Source organism: Mirounga angustirostris, unplaced genomic scaffold, assembly GCF_029215605.1.
Source record: "Mirounga angustirostris isolate CCGP_5_RB_7025 unplaced genomic scaffold, mMirAng1.0.hap1 SCAF_4, whole genome shotgun sequence".
Lineage (NCBI taxonomy): Eukaryota > Metazoa > Chordata > Mammalia > Carnivora > Phocidae > Mirounga > Mirounga angustirostris.
Genome location: NW_026991712.1, coordinates 19,551,296 through 19,567,654, shown reverse-complemented (window position 1 = coordinate 19,567,654; position 16,359 = coordinate 19,551,296). Strand labels below are relative to the sequence as shown.

At 38.3% G+C, this 16,359-nt stretch overlaps 1 protein-coding gene across 5 annotated transcripts in view; it reads left to right on the top strand.

Annotated features, from left to right (window-relative positions):
- Positions 1–16,359, top strand: part of COL14A1 (collagen type XIV alpha 1 chain) — a 214,226-nt gene that overhangs the window by 115,158 nt on the left and 82,709 nt on the right. For all 5 annotated transcript variants that reach the window (XM_054512474.2, XM_045895977.3, XM_045895976.3 and 2 more), the window contains 9 exons: positions 1,881–1,937; positions 3,319–3,458; positions 4,909–5,032; positions 5,237–5,380; positions 6,428–6,592; positions 7,185–7,223; positions 7,373–7,511; positions 11,176–11,318; positions 14,924–15,033. In XM_054512474.2, the coding sequence (XP_054368449.1) occupies positions 1,881–1,937; positions 3,319–3,458; positions 4,909–5,032; positions 5,237–5,380; positions 6,428–6,592; positions 7,185–7,223; positions 7,373–7,511; positions 11,176–11,318; positions 14,924–15,033 (1,061 nt within the window). The remainder of the gene's footprint in view (positions 1–1,880; positions 1,938–3,318; positions 3,459–4,908; positions 5,033–5,236; positions 5,381–6,427; positions 6,593–7,184; positions 7,224–7,372; positions 7,512–11,175; positions 11,319–14,923; positions 15,034–16,359) is intronic.

The following is a 16,359-nucleotide window of genomic DNA, read 5'->3' as shown; positions in this document are numbered from 1 at the left end:
CTTTTTATTTTACATTTGACACTTTTTAGCTTCAAAAATTGCCTTTAAAAGATTAAAGTGATATATATTCACAATAATGGAACAGAAGGTAAAAAGTACTTTTTTGACTTCCCTCTTTCCCCATTCTTCCTTCCCACAAGTGCCCATTTGTACCAGCTTGTTCTCCTTCAAGAAATTCTCCATAATCAATCTATCTATCTATCTATCTATCTATCTATCTATCTATCTATCTATCCAATCTATATCTATATAGAGATACAGAGATATATTGATATACATCAGATACATATGTATCTGATAGGTTTTTTTATGTTTCACAAATAGGATCATAGCTTGGTATTCTGTGACTTGCTTCATTTCACATACTAATTAATCTCAAACATTTTTCTATATTGGTAATATACAGTTACTTTGTTTTTTTAAAATGTTGAATTATTTTATTCAAATAATTGTATTTTATTGCCTCTTAGGGGCGCCTGGGTGGCTCAGTCATTAAGCGTCTGCCTTCGGCTCAGGTCATGGTCCCAGGGTCCTGGGATCGAGCCCCACATTGGGCTCCCTGCTCCACGGGAAGTCTGCTTCTCTCTCTCCCACTCCCCTTGCTTGTGTTCCCTCTCTTGCTGTGTCTCTCTCTGTCAAATAAATAAATTAAATTAAATTAAATAAATATTGCCTCTTAAAATTGAAAGAGACCTTAAAATTAAAATTCATCTCTCCGGGGCGCCTGGGTGGCTCAGTTGGTTAAGCGACTGCCTTCGGCTCAGGTCATGATCCTGGAGTCCCAGGATTGAGTCCCGCATCGGGCTCCCTGCTCGGCAGGGAGTCTGCTTCTCCCTCTGACCCTCCCCCCTCTCATGTGCTCTCTCTCTCTCTCTCATTCTCTCTCTCAAATAAAATAAAAAATCTTTAAAATAAAATAAAATAAAATAAAATTCATCTCTCCAACCTTCCTGCCAGTGAAGGAATTCCCTTTATAACATTCCTGACCAAGTAATCAGTCTGCCTGAACTCAGATCTTTCTGGCTATTTGGTGCTCACCTGTTTCAGAGGGAATGGCTATAATTATTCAAGAGTCTTCCCTCATATTAATCTGAGATGATAAAAGAATTTTCTCAGTTTTTCTTAAATTTTTAGTGCCAAATAAGAACAAGAAAAGAATATAGTAACATGTAGGATGTTTACCTAATGATTCCATGATTTCCTTGCTCTTTACCACATGAACTGTTGTGAAAGTCACCACTCTCATGTAACTATCCCCCGTTCCTTTAGCCAATCACACTTTGCATATTACATGAACATCTCATCCCTCATCATCCAGGTTGAACTGATCTGGACACACGGTGGCCTCCCAGTGTCTTGCCATTTGGTCCTCAGAACTGAAAGTTTTCCAGATAGAGTCTGAGCAGAAAAGAGAGCAAATTAGATTCCACTGGGGACCACATCCTGGGGATGCAGAGTGAGAAGGGGGGGAAAGTGCTATTGAACAAGAATTGATGGTCAGTCCTTAGTTAGGCAGAATAGAAACGAAGTTTATTATATGTGTGAAAGAAGCCAGAGACTAATCCGAAATGGGTTGGCAAGAGTCTTGCCTTAAATCAGCATTAGAACCACTTTGTAGTTGACAGTTTGATTGCATTGACTCCTGCTGGGTAAACTGAATTGTGGCAAAATGGCATTTCAAGCTTTCAGTCTGAGTTTAGGGGTTGGATGGAGGCAGTTTTCACAGGCTGTGGCTGATTTATAGTAGTCACTAACTTCACTATATTCTCCAAGAAGACAATGGCCAAAATCATTGACTTTACTGAAGAATTATTACTCCATGACCTCCCTCTCTTCACCACAGATGTGATGGCTAATCCATGTTCCTTTTCTCTCTACAGAGTCACCTCCTACTCAACCACCTACTTTTCCTCCGACCATTCCACCAGCAAAAGAAGGTAAAAGAATAATATGATAATGCTGTGATTTTAGGTTCAGGTTTTCTCTTGGTTTTGTTTATTAAACAAACATTAAAAAGAAGAAAAGGGTACAAAGAAGAAATTTAAGAACACAATTTCATATCCCAGAGGTAATTCCTTAATGCATTTTGATGTATTTTTTCTCTGATTTATTACAGAAATCTTCATTTTGAGTATATATTCACATAGATTTTGCTCTCATTTCAAAGTTGAAATCTCATCTTGATTTCATTTTTCTTTGGTAACAGAGGACCAGATATTCTTTAATAAGCTTATAATTAGCAGATCTTGTGATCCCTTTCAGCTCTAAATTCAAACCATAAATTTGTAAAATTTTATAAATCTCAGAACTTAGAACAACAACCTTACCAGATCCTTATTGTCCCTGGATTATTACCTCGCCTGGAGATAGTTTATTCTATATTATAAATAGCTTTAAGGGAATAGCTTTAAGTACAACTGAATAAAATAAAAACCAAGTGTTTTTTTTTCCTAAAGAAAGGAGAAAGGCACACTATCTCATAGAATATTTGTGTGCAACTGGCCTAAGATTAAAAGATTCAGATTATTGAAGAGTAAATTATCTGTTTCATCATAAAACAGAGTCAACCATAATGATCCGCACTAATAAGGGGAAGACAGGCATAGATAATCTGAAACAGCACAGGACATCAATGAAGGACTACTGAAAAGTGCTTTAGGTGGAGTGGGTTTTTGTTGGTGTGTTTCTTGCTTGTTATGTTGGTATCAGTAATAACTACTGATAATAGTCTCCCTGGGCTAGCATTAATGTACATTTCTTGACAAGTACCAATGGGTGGCAAAAAGGCATAGACAGAATTTTAGAGCAAGGCTGGAAGTTTGCTTACAGCCTTAGCCCACATGCATATCAAATTGTAGATTAATCTGCTTCCATTATGTCCTGTGCCTTCCTTCTGAATTAGAATCTCTCTGAAGTTACTGACTCAATAAGCAGAGAATAGGGTACGTAGAGTAATAGCTTGGACTTTCTTCTAATAAGTGAGTACTTGAGAGTATTTGTTGCTACTTCTGTCTCTAAATCACTTTAGTTCTTCATTTTTCTATTCTTTAATTTTCTATTTTGGAGGGCTGAGATTGATTTTTTTCATAATTCTACATGTTTGATAAAACTTCTCAGTCATGAAGTCAAGCTTCTCCTTGACTACAGGAAAGAAATGATTATCAGGAAGTATAATGAGCAAGAGCTTGGAATGTGATTTATACCTTTCCTTTGGGAAAGAGCTGTAGTTACGAGAAGGAAACCATCATCTGCTTTGTTGGTTGTAATAACTACTGTTTTCCCCTTATCTCGAATTCAAAATTCATTCCTGGTCTTCAGTATGCAGAGCTGCCAAGGCAGACCTGGTATTTATGGTGGATGGATCCTGGAGTATTGGAGATGAAAATTTCAATAAGATCATTAACTTTCTGTATAGCACTGTTGGAGCCCTGAACAAGATCGGTGCTGATGGAACTCAAGTAAGGCTAACTGAACAATCTTTAATTCATTCTATGCATTAAAAAATTATCCCACGCTATTGTTATGGCTACTTGTCAGTTGATATGGATAATATAGCGATCAGATCTGACCCTAAATGAGAGGATAGACAAGTCTGGGTTTGGAAGCAGCTTACTGATGCCAAGAGTCGGATGCTCAACCGACTGAGCCACCCAGGTACCCCTGCCACTGGAAAGTTTTAAGGAGAGAATAAAAGTCATTCTGACTGTTTTATGGACTGTGAATAGTAACACGGGTAAGAGTGGATGCAGAGAGACCATAGTCCAACACAGAGATGAGTTGGAGGCCTGGGCAGGGGTGGTAACAAGGAGATGCACGGGTAGGAACGGATTCGGAATGTATCATGGAGGAATGGCTGAGAAAATTTGGATATAAGGGGAACCATAAGAGAAAAATAGATAAAGTGCTAAGGCATTTCAGGGAGTAAGGAATTTATTTTGGATAGAAGGGTCAGATGTGGTTCCCTGGAGACGATAACATCTGCAGCCGTGGCCCTTGAAGGCTGGTAGCAGCTGAAGGCTCACACGATCAAAGAAAGCACTTTGAAGATGCTGTATTTATTCCCTCCCATGATCATTCTGAAAAGCGAACAAAAAAAATCCCAGTAAATTAAAGATAACCCCCCAATTCCACTGTTAGAAGAGCAAACTATAGGAAATGAAGCCAGGAAGGCTTTTATTGTAGTGGTTAAAAACATAGAGTTTGGGGGTGCCTGGGTGGTTCAGTCAGTTGAGTGTCCAACTCTTGATTTCAGCTCAGGTCATGATCTCAGCGTCTTGAGATGGAGCCCTGCATGGGCTCTGCACTCAGCAAGGAGTCTGCTTGAGAGTCTCTCCCTCTCTCTGCTCCTCCCCTCGCTCACTTTCTAAATAAATAAATAAAAATCTTTAAAGAAAAAGAACATGGATTTTGAGGTGGGATTTACTTGGCTTCAACTGTGGGTTCTGCAGTGGCCACCCTTGGGATTTTGTGCAAGGCACGTGACTTTGAGTGCCTTTGTCTTCTCGTGTGTAAAACGGTGGAACAGTCGTAATTACTTCACAGGTTTGTTTCATGAAGCCGTCCTTGTAAAGAATCCACCTCGGATTCTCTAACCTTTGTCAAATTACAAGGCTGCTTTTTTTTCCATCTGTCAAACAAGAAAGCAAAAGGTCTACATACTTTCAAAGGAGATTGTTAGGAGACTGAGAGAAATTTTTAAAAATAAACTGTTTCCTGAAAAAAGAGAACAAAAAATACTCCTTAATGTGTTGTCAGATTTGCTATGTAACCTGTGTGAAATTTTAAGCCAAGGAAATTGTGGTTTGGGTTAAAAAAGAAATTAAAATCATAGGTGTAATCATGCCATTGTGTGTGCTCTCTGGAGGAAGTCTTTATATATGTGAAAACAAATACGTTGTCTCTCTCCAGGTTGCAATGGTTCAGTTCACTGATGACCCCAGAACAGAATTTAAACTAAATGCCTACAACACCAAAGAGACCCTTCTTGATGCAATTAAACGTATTTCATACAAAGGAGGAAATACAAAAACAGGTAAGAATAACAGCAACAGCAAAACTCAGCAAAGACCCAGAGTAATTCATCATTAATAATTACTGAAATGACTTTTTGGAGGCATAAGAATATAGATTTTTTTGAAAAGATTTTTTTACTGATCTAAGAACTTCCACCCTTCCCTCCGCAGCGAAACAAACAAGGGGAGGAATGAAATTGAACAGTTGCCTTCCTCTGTTTCAGGAAAAGCAATCAAGCATGTCCGAGATAGTTTGTTCACTGCAGAGTCAGGGACCAGAAGAGGTATCCCAAAGGTCATCGTGGTTATAACTGATGGCAGGTCACAAGATGATGTGAACAAAATCTCCGGGGAGATGCAATCAAATGGTAAGCCACGGATAGTAATGTTGCCATTGTTTTCTGAATACAAATTTATAGGCCCATCAGAATGTGTTTCTAAATCTTTCTGAATATTTAATGTAAATCTTTTTTAATATTAACTAGACAATGTGATTTTTATTTTTTTATTTTTTATTATGTTCAGTTAGCCAACAAATAGTACATCATTAGTTTTTGATGTAGTATTCAGTGATTCGTTAGTTGCCTATAACACCCAGTGCTCTTTACCACACATGCCCTCCTTAATACCCATCACCTGGTTACCCCATCCCCCCACACCCCTCCCTTCTGTAACCCTCAGTTTGTTTCCCAGAGTCCAGAGTCTCTCATAGACAATGTGATTTTTAAAAAATGTTCCAAGTTACAAATCTAATATTTTGCTGTATTTTCTCTAATACTTTTGTTACATACAGGACGCCCTGTATAAGAAATTGTAGCAATTAAGTGCAATACTGTGAAAAGGACCATTATGAAGGGCCAGGGAGGGAACCTGATCACAGAAGCTCCTCAGCCTCTTCATCTGTAAAATGGAGATTCTCATTGGATTATCATGAAGATTACATTTTTTAAGACATGCCTGGCAAACAGTAGTTTAATATTTATTTGCCAAGCATGGAACCATGACCCACCTCAGGCTGCTAGCCTATTAATACCTCAGGTTTTACATGTTAAGAATAAACTGAGATAAAGTTTCTGTCTCAACTACATTTCATCCCATAAACCTTAAAATAATTATTAGAAGTATATAGCATAAAGATGTTCCTCCAATGGCAACTATTTTGTCTCAAGCACTGACTGGGGCATTGCCTGTCTTGAGTTTTCTTTAAAATGGAGAAATGCTTAGCAGGTGATGAAATAATTATCATTTGGTGGCATGTGCCCATGCAGAATTCTGATGGACAATAAAACATGAATTATCCACCCCCACCAGGCCTCCTTCATCAACATTTTAAACACAGGGACGTGTCTTACATTGCATTATTTGTATTTTGTGCAGTTTAAAATAATCAGAACTCTCTTCCCCTCCTGCCACAGGTTACAGCGTCTTTGCAGTTGGTGTGGCTGATGCAGATTACTCAGAGTTGGTTAGCATTGGCAGCAAGCCCAGTTCACGGCATGTCTTCTTTGTGGATGACTTTGACGCCTTTAAGAAAATTGAAGATGAGTTGATTACTTTTGTCTGCGAAACCGCTTCAGCAAGTTAGTTCTTTGGAATTTCTACTTAACTCATGTTGCTTAATGGCTGAAATATTTCATACCAGTTAAATAATGAGTCCCATCTTGATCTGAGAAAAGAATATGTATTTGCAGAGCTGTTTAGTATGCAGACATTAAGTTTTGTGGTTTTGAGCATTTGGAAATAAACCTCCGCTCTCCCCCGTTTAGGGTTTTAGGTGGATAAAAACTTTCCCTAATGAGATGAGAGTCTATGTCTAAAAGCAACTCTGCCTAAACAGCTGTAGTAAATGGTTTTCAAAATGTAGTAAGACTGCTCATCAGGGTGACACACTATAAGTGAGACTACTCCCAACACATGCTCTCAAGAGACCACCATAGATTTTAATAGATCCATGAGAGGAGAAGGAAGCCGTGTCCTTTTGGTTGTAGTAGGCCAAGGGAGAGCATTTCAATCTTTAGGAATCTACAGAAAACCATAGCCACATGTGGTTTGGATTCCCTTCACAATTGACTTCCGCAAAGATTATGTTAGTTTCCTGTTCTCAGGACAGGGAAAGAGTATGTTTGGAAAATATCTAAATCGGGGTTTTATATTGTTTGTTTTGCTTCCCAGCCTGCCCGCTGGTGTACAAGGATGGCGTAGATCTTGCAGGTATGCATTATCACAATCTTTCCAAATACATTTGGGAAATACAAAACAGGTCCAGACTTTTTCTATCTTTAAAAGACTAATTTTGAAATTTAAAATCCTAAAATGCCTGGGGTTTTTTTTTCTTTCTTTCTCTCTTTCTCTCTCTTTAGGATTTAAGATGATGGAAATGTTTGGTTTGGTTGAGAAGGATTTTTCATCTGTGGAGGGGGTTTCCATGGAGCCTGGTACCTTCAATGTGTATCCCTGTTACCGAATTCATAAAGATGCCCTGGTTTCCCAGCCAACCAAGTATGTTTCCCTTGCAAGATATTAAAGCCAATCATTTGTTATTGTATCTCAAAGTGAAAATGATGTCAACTTGAAATATGCTGTAATAGTTCCCAGTAGGATTTTCCATGATGATAAGAACAAATGATTAGACTTCTTTGTTTAAAAACATTAGACTCACACATAATGCCAGTTGAACTTTAATAACTGTAAGTCTGAAAAAATATATGAAGATAGTTGATCTTTACCCAACGCCACCATATACCAGTCATTGTTCTACGTATTTAAGCACCTTAACTCACTCAAAGCTCCAAACAGCTCTATGCCTTAGATTCACTTATTATCTCAGTTCTAGAAATACTGAAACTAAAGCACAAAGAAGCTAAATGACTTGAGTGAGATCACATGGTTTGTTTAGTGAAAATGCTGGGGTTTGCATCTGGCAGTCAGGCCCCAGAGCCCACACCCTGAACCATGTCATTCCAGTGCCAATAATTCAGCTCATTTTTAATTTTTGAGAAGTCACAACAGCAACCCCACGTAGTGGATGAGTAGTATTGGATGTATGTACAAACCACATTATCTACTTGCTTTATAGTTCATAATGCGCATAGGATTCCTGGGCCTGTTTACAGCAAATTCCTGGTTCAAGGGATCATCTCTCAAGATGTTGTCTGCTATTTTACATTCCAACGTGAAACATTTTCAGTGTCCAGATGTTGATGTAGTGTGCACTTGTGCACGGACCAATGGGAGAGATCGTATTAGAGTATTAAATTCATCTATCCAGGGGCGCCTGGGTGGCTCAGACGGTTAAGCATCTGCCTTCGACTCGGGTCTGCCTCTGCCTCTCTCTCTCTCTCACTTTCATGAATAAATAAAAAAAAAATAAATTAAAAAAAAATAAATTCATCTATCCAATGTATACACAAGTTGCTTTGCTAGCTTCTTCGAAAATATTATTTATTAAATTTTAGCCTATTACAAATACTATCCAAATTATTTTATTGTGCTTCATTTGGGAAGATATTATTTGAAATAAGTAGACCTCTATTAATAATGCACAATATTTGCTGTTATAGCTGTAGCTTCATTTTCTAGAAAATTGTTAAAAATGCCTTTGACCTATAGAGTATATGTGCTTTTAGATAGAGCCAACATCTGGTGTTACCTTTTAGCAGGTTTTCTTTTTCCACAGTCTAGGGATGAATATTAAAATGGGTATTTGAAAAACCCTCCATGGAGTCCTAGCCCAAAATGAGAATTGCCAAAGGGAAAATCCTCTCTACCCCACTGAAATGGCTCATCCAGTGAACAGCACCGTCCACCATCAAAATCCATTCACAGGCTCCCAGCCCTTATCTTACTCCTCCTGTCACCAGCATTTGACACAGTTGCTCACTTCTTCTTCTTGGATTCCCTTTCCTCACTGGGCTTCTGGGACACACACTCTTTAGAGCTTCTGCCTACATTACCGGCTGTTCATTTTCCGTGCTGCCTCCTCTTCTCACCTCCACTTCTTCATGCTGGAGGGATTAGGTCTGGATCCTTGACGTTCTTGTTTTCCTTGTCTATACCCACTCTCTGGTGATCTTTTGAGTAGTGTTCAGCATTATCTATATGCCAACGACTCCTAAATTTGTATTTCCAGTCCCCTCCCATTTCCCCATAACTAGACTAGCATACCTAATGGCGTACTAGGCATCTTGCTTGGCTATCTAAATGGGCATTTCAAACTCTGCATGTTCAAGACCATGCTGACCTTCGTTCCAGAGCCAGCTTCACTTACAACCTTTTCCATCTTAATGGCAATTACATCTAACCAGTTTCTCAGGCAAAAAAAAATTGACTTTTTCATGTCCCACATCCACTCTACAAAGGAATCCAGTTGTCTGTGCCTTCTCGCCGTCTCCACTGCCTTAACTCCATATGGGGCACTGTCATCTCTTCCCAAGCTCATTGCAGCAGGCTTCTAATTGGTCTTCCTGCTCAGACCCTTGCCTTCCTAGAGTCTATTCTCCAAGTAGCAGTCAGAGTAATTCTTTTAAAATGTAAATCATGTCACTCCAAAATCTCCACGATTCCCCATTCCCCTTGCATTAAAAGTCAAAACTCTTGAATGGCCTATAGGGTCTACATTATCTGGGTACCTATTACCTCTTTGACTTCACCTCTTGTCTCCTTCAGTCCATTCTCCAGACATACCAGCCACACTCCACTTTGGTGTCTTTGTACTAGCTGGATGTCTTTGTCTCTTCTGAGGTTTTCTTCAAATCTAACTTTCTCAATGAACCTGTGCTCAAATGTAACCTTCTCAAGGAGCCTTCTAAGTGAAGCCAGTGGTGATGACTTCATTTAACGCTGCAAAACAATACATCCTAGCATTCCCAATCCCCATTAAACTGCTCTATTTTTCTTGTTGTTTTTTTTAATGGCATGTTTACCTTCTAATACACTGTATAATTCACCCTGCTAGAATTTAAGTGCTTCTACAAGGATAGGGACATTGTTGGTTTCATTCATTGATGTATCTTAAGTGCCTATTACAATGTCTGGCACATAGCAAGCACACAATAAGTATTTGTTGAATGAATGAATGAACTAATATATAAACAAAATGAATGAAATATTTTTATCTATGCAAATCAAACTTTCATTTTCAAATTTATGCTAAAATCCCATGTTCTCAAATTTATCCACTTAATAACTATTACGGGGCTCCTATATATGTAAAGGGCTATATTTGTTGCTTTGGGGAAAAATTTAAAAGTATATAAGTGCTCCACTTAACTGTTAGAGAGAGATAAAATGGTATAGAAGGCTCGGTTCCTCAGAGGCAGATCCAGAGGTGGAGATGAGTGTTCGAGAAAGCTGATGTGGATGTGCTCTCATGGAAGGGAATAGAAGGAGGTGAGATGAGACGAAGGAGAAAAGTCAAGCCGTGAAACAATCTCACTGAAAGTCTCAGGTGGCCCACATACAGGAGTTCTGAAAATGAAGCTGCCTCCATTTGAATGAGAGGCTCTGGGCTTCATATGCCCTCAAAGACCAGTCATTGAAAACAAGTGCCATAAAAAAAGTTGGCATGACCTTGGGAGAGCCCTTCTTTCTGCTGAGCAGTCTCTGATGAGAGTTGGTATTTGATAGCTGTCTACAGACATCACTCCCAGCAGCAGTAGTAATATATTCTTAACTCTTGAAGGTAGATCTAGCTGGTGCATCCCAGCACAAAGCATGGACAGGAATGCAGCTAACTACAACCTATAGTAGAAAGTGACAGTGTCTTAAGTTTTATAAAAAGACTGTAGATAAACATTATTTATAATACTGAAACTTTTGAAATGACTTAAGTGTTTGAGAAGAAGTGACCAGTTAGACAAATTATGGAATAGCCAGACAATAAAAGATTGTGCAGACATTAAATATCATACTTTTAAAAAATATTTAAGGAAATATAAACTGTGTAGTAAATGGTGCTAGGAAAAGGGGCAGCATTCTTTAAAAACTGGAGGGAAATGTACCACCTCAAAACAGTGGTCATCTCTGGATGGGATTAATAGTCCTCTGTTATTTTTTTTTTCTGTTTTTCCAAATCTTTATAATTAAAGTGCATTTGCTTTCATAATCAGATAAATAACTTTTTGAAAGGGATGCAATGAAATATTATTTTCTTTCCATTTTTCAGATATTTGCATCCAGAAGGATTGCCCTCTGACTACACAATGAGTTTTCTATTCCGGATTCTTCCTGACACTCCAGAGGAGCCATTTGCTCTTTGGGAGATTTTAAATAAAAATTCTGACCCATTGGTTGGAGTCATTTTAGATAGTAAGTATATTCATTTATATGTTTGCACACACATGTATGAGTAATGGATATGGCGTGCCATCTTGCCTGTTTTGTGTATGCTAGACCCTTGAACAACATGGGTTTGAAATGCATGAGTCCATTTCTACAAGGATATTTTTTTTTTTTGATAAATGTGGTACAATACTGTAAATGTATTTTCCTTATAATTTTCTTAATAACATTTTATTTTCTCTAGCCTACTTTATTGTAGGAATATAATATATATATAATACATACTACGTATAATATACAGAATATATGTTGATCAACTGTTTATGTTATAAGTAAGGCTTCTGGTCAGCAACAGGTTATTAGTAGTTAAGATTTTGGGAGTCAGAAGTTACATGTGGATTTTCAACTACTTGAGGTGTTGGTGCCCTTAACCCCCACATTGTTCAAGGGTCAACTGTATATTGTAGAATAACTCATTTATCTTAAGCCTTGAGTAAATACTAGCAATAAATTATGTAACGTTTCATTCATTCATCCACTCATTCTTTCAGCATGTATTCACTGAGTTTCTACTATGTGCCAGCACTAGGCTCTGGGATTCAGTAGTGGGCAAGGCAGAAAGAGACAATTACTGGGGTAGTAAAAATTGCAGGAAGAGCTAAGTTGATGGTGGGAGGAGTCAGAGGGTTACTGGAGGGGAGGAACAAGAATCATTTTTTGCACATGGATTGATAAGTATAAGATTTTTCTTTTGGGTTCCTTGGCCCAATTCCAATGTGTGTGTTGGGGGGTATGAGGAGGGTGGAGTTTTACACACAACACCAAGCAGTTCTCAGATACCAGCAGGATGCTGAGAATTCAACTCAGTTCTAGTACTGTCTACCCAGAGATAACATCAAATCCCATAGGTTAAGGGTTCAGTCCCATAAGACTGTGCCCTCCCACTACCCCTTTCAGACTCCAGTTGCAAGCCAGGCTGTTACCTGTGTTTCTGATTGACTGGTTATAAATCAGAGGTTCCAAAAAAAAAAAAATCAATCAATTAATCAATCAGAGATTTCTCTGAGCTCTTCTTGGGCTTGATTAATTTGCTAGAATGGCTCACAGAACTTAGAGAAACATTTTGTTTGCTAGATTACTGCTTTATTATAAAAGGATATAACTCAGGAGCAGCCAGCTGGAAGAGATGCTTAAGGCAAAGTATGTGGGAAGAGGCACAGAGGGTCCATCCTCTCCAGGCAAGCCACCCTCCCTAGTCCCCAAATATTCAGCAACCCAAAAGCTCTCTGAACCTCATCCTTTGTATTTTTATTGAGGCTTCGTTAAATAGGCATGATTCATTAAATTACTGGCCATTGGCAACCGAACTCAATCTCTAGCTACTCTCCACTCCCTCAAAGTCCGGGAAAGAACTGGGATTGAAAGTTCCAGCCTGGTGATGGGTATTAAAGAGGGCACGTACTGAATGGAGCACTGGGTGTTATACGCAAACAATGAATCATGGAGCACTACATCAAAAACTAATGATGTAATGTACGGTGATTAACATAACATAAAAAAAAAGTTCCAACCCTCTAATCACAGGGTTGGTTCCCTTGGCAACGAGCCCTCCACACTTAGGTTACAGGGCTTTCTAAAAGTCACCTTATTAACATAACAAAAACATCTTTATAGCTCTTATCACAGAAAATTCCAAGTGTTTTAGGAGCTGTGAGCCAGGAACCAGGGACCAAGACCAAATTGTATTTTTCATATATATTTGAATGACCAAATATATATTTCTTATAAATTGCAATATCACAATGCCTAGTTCATATCCCAGAAAAAATGCCAGATTTGCAGCAACATATTTTGGGAAGAATTCTAGGATGGGGATATACATTTGCAATTGTATATGTGTCTGGAAAGAGAATAGGTCTGAAGACTGGGACAGTCCATTGTTTGGAGGTTGGAAAGATGAGGGGAACCAGTGAAGGAAGCTTCTCCATCACATGCTCTTGGATGTCACACATGATAATCATTTAAGAGGATCGTCAAGTTTTCAGTTAATGTCACTGAGTTTTCTAAATACCTTTTTTGTTTAGGATTCCAATCAAGCTAGGAACCAAAATGTAGTGGCTATTGTTAGGTGCTAACTCACATATTTGGATAAGGAATGTATTTAACATTTAAGCTTATCTCCAACTAGTATTTGGCTGTTTTTTTTTTTAAGATTTTATTTATTTATTTGACAGAGCGAAAGAGCACAAGCGGGGAGAGCAGCAGAGGGAGAGGAAGAAGCAGGCCCCCTGCCGAGCAGGGAGCCTGATGCAGGACTCCATCCCAGGACCCTGGGATCATAACCCGAGCCTAAGGCAGATGCTTAACCATCTGAGCCACCCAGGCACCCTCCAGCTAGTATTTGTAAAAGGACTTCTCAGTACATGGAAATGAATCAACAACTAAATATGATATTGTGAAAGCATTTTGCATCCATACTGAAACTAAAGGAAAGCTGTAGATTAAAAGGCTATAAATAATTAACTCTGTATTCACATGGGACTTGAAAACAAAGAAATCTCTCAAAATGATTAAGACTAGCTTATTCCCAGGCACCTGGGTGACTCAGTTGGTTAAGTGTCTGACTCTTGGTTTTTGGCTTAGGTCACGATCTTGGGTTCTGGAATGGAGCCCCACATCAGGCTCCATGCTCAGCAGGAAGTCTGCTTCTCTGTCTCTCCCTCTGCCCCTCCCACCCCCACACGGTCACACTCTTGCACGCTCTCTCTCTCTAAAATGAATAAATAGGGCGCCTGGGTGGCTCAGTTGGTTAAGCAACTGCCTTCAGCTCAGGTCATGATCCCGGAGTCCTGGGATCGAGTCCCACATCGGGCTCCCAGCTCAGCGGGGAGCCTGCTTCTCCTTCTAACCCTATCCCCTCTCATGCTGTTTCTCTCTCTCTCAAATAAATAAATAAATAAATAAATAAATAAAATCTTTTTTAAAAAATAATAAATAAATAAATAAATAAATAAATAAAATGAATAAATAAAATCTTTTAAAAAAAGACTAATTTATTCCCTTTGAAATCACAGTGAATAATTAAATTGTAACCTAGGAATTAATTAGTGAAAAAATATTCTTTTTTTTCTTTTTTGTAATTCCTTGTCCTGAAGATTAGGAAGATTTAGTTTGTGGATTTAGTTTGTTCATAATAAAAGTCATATTGGGATATCACTTTGGGGGTGGTATAAGTTGCATGTCCTGGAAAAGTTGATTGCTCCAGGGGTTAATAAAGCAAAGGGTTTGGTTTCTAGGTCTTAAAATAGGATTAACTTTATTCTCCCTTTTTTTTTCTGCTTCTACTCCCAGCTTTAGACAACCATCTCCCGGGAGGGTATTGGGGATGAGAGTATAGGCAAGTAAGTCCAGAGGAAAAATACGTGTAGGGGTCCTTACTTCACTATCATCACCACATGATTAAGTCAGTTAATTGGCCAACTGAAAGCCTGGGGCAACCCAAGGACTATAGATCATTTCCTTCCTTACTTATCATTTTGTTCTAAACACAACCTCTGCCTTGACTTGAATTTTATAAAAATTATTTACCCATTATAATACTTTCTAAACTGTTTTTGTTTTTCTTTGATTAGATGGTGGTAAAACCTTAACATATTTCAACTATGACTACAGTGGGGATTTTCAAACTGTTACTTTTGAAGGACCTGAGATTAGGAAAATTTTCCATGGTAGCTTTCACAAGGTGAGTAATGCCTTATATACATATACTCCTTATTCTGTTTGCTTTGTGCAAAGCAACAGAGATATACATTCTTCATTCTATTTGTTGTGGGCCAAGCAACAGAGAAGTGTAAAATAAATCCCATAGTGCTTTGGATTTCATATTTCAATTGGAGTAAGCTTCTTCCAACTTGGTAGTTCTAAGATGCGACCACAAAGTGTGCATTTTTACCAGGTACCCCAAGAGATGTTGATAGAAGTGGTCCAGGTTCACACTTTGAGTAACAGTGTAATAGAGGATACTACACTACTAGGAGGACGCACATTATGTGTGATGTGGAAAGGATTGCTGGTCTACCCAGCCACCAGTGAAGATGAAAGCACAATCAACCAATTCATGTTAGTTTGTAGAAGATAGTTTGTACTGATATATTTATATATATACAGACAACCCATCACTACCATTATAAAAATTATTCTGAGGCTACAGTTTTTATTTTTACCTGGTATTTGTGATAGAACTCTGTTCCTTATGACTTCATATCTCTGAAACAGTTTTGGTGATCACTAGAGTAGCCATGCTTCCTTCCAACATGTATGGTTTCCTTTGTGTTTAGCAAATGATCCCACTGATCTCTGGGCTGTTAAGTAATGCAACTTGCCAGTGCTGCATGTAGAGCAGAACATTTATAAGTGGTGCTGCAAATAACCTTGCCTCTTGATCCTCCCTTCTGTGTGTTGAGTGAAGGAAGGGATGCTGCAGAGCAGTCTTCATCTTGGCTTCTGTCTCCTGACCTAGAACATGGTCAAGCCCATCTAATTTACACATGGTTGCTACTTTCTGGGGTCTTGAATACCCTCTCTGCATAAGAACAACTATATACCAAGATCCTTAATCTTTTTTGCACAAGAAAAGTTACATACAAAAATTTTGTTGTTGTTGTTTAGTAGGACTGTACAACCAGAAGCATAATATCTTAAAACCATGAGACGCACGTAGAGATTTATTAGTTCATGGTTCAAAATAATCCCATTAGCATCTCTTTGTGGAGATATTGTCATTTACTCACCAAGCTCCTCTTGTCTTGAAACAATTCTTTCTTGGTTAAGCAGAGTCTATTGCAAAGTAGTCAAGAAAAATTATAAGGGAGATGTAAGATTTCATAAGTGTTAAAAACATATTGCTATCATAACATAAATATGTAATTATCATTCCGAAGAATCATTTATGAGTCTTAGGTTCATGTTAAGCTTTACTCACCTTACTGGAAGATCTTAAAGACCTTATAAATAAGTAAGAGTCATTAAAAATCCAGTTTTAAATTTATAAAAACCTTCCAGTTTTTTA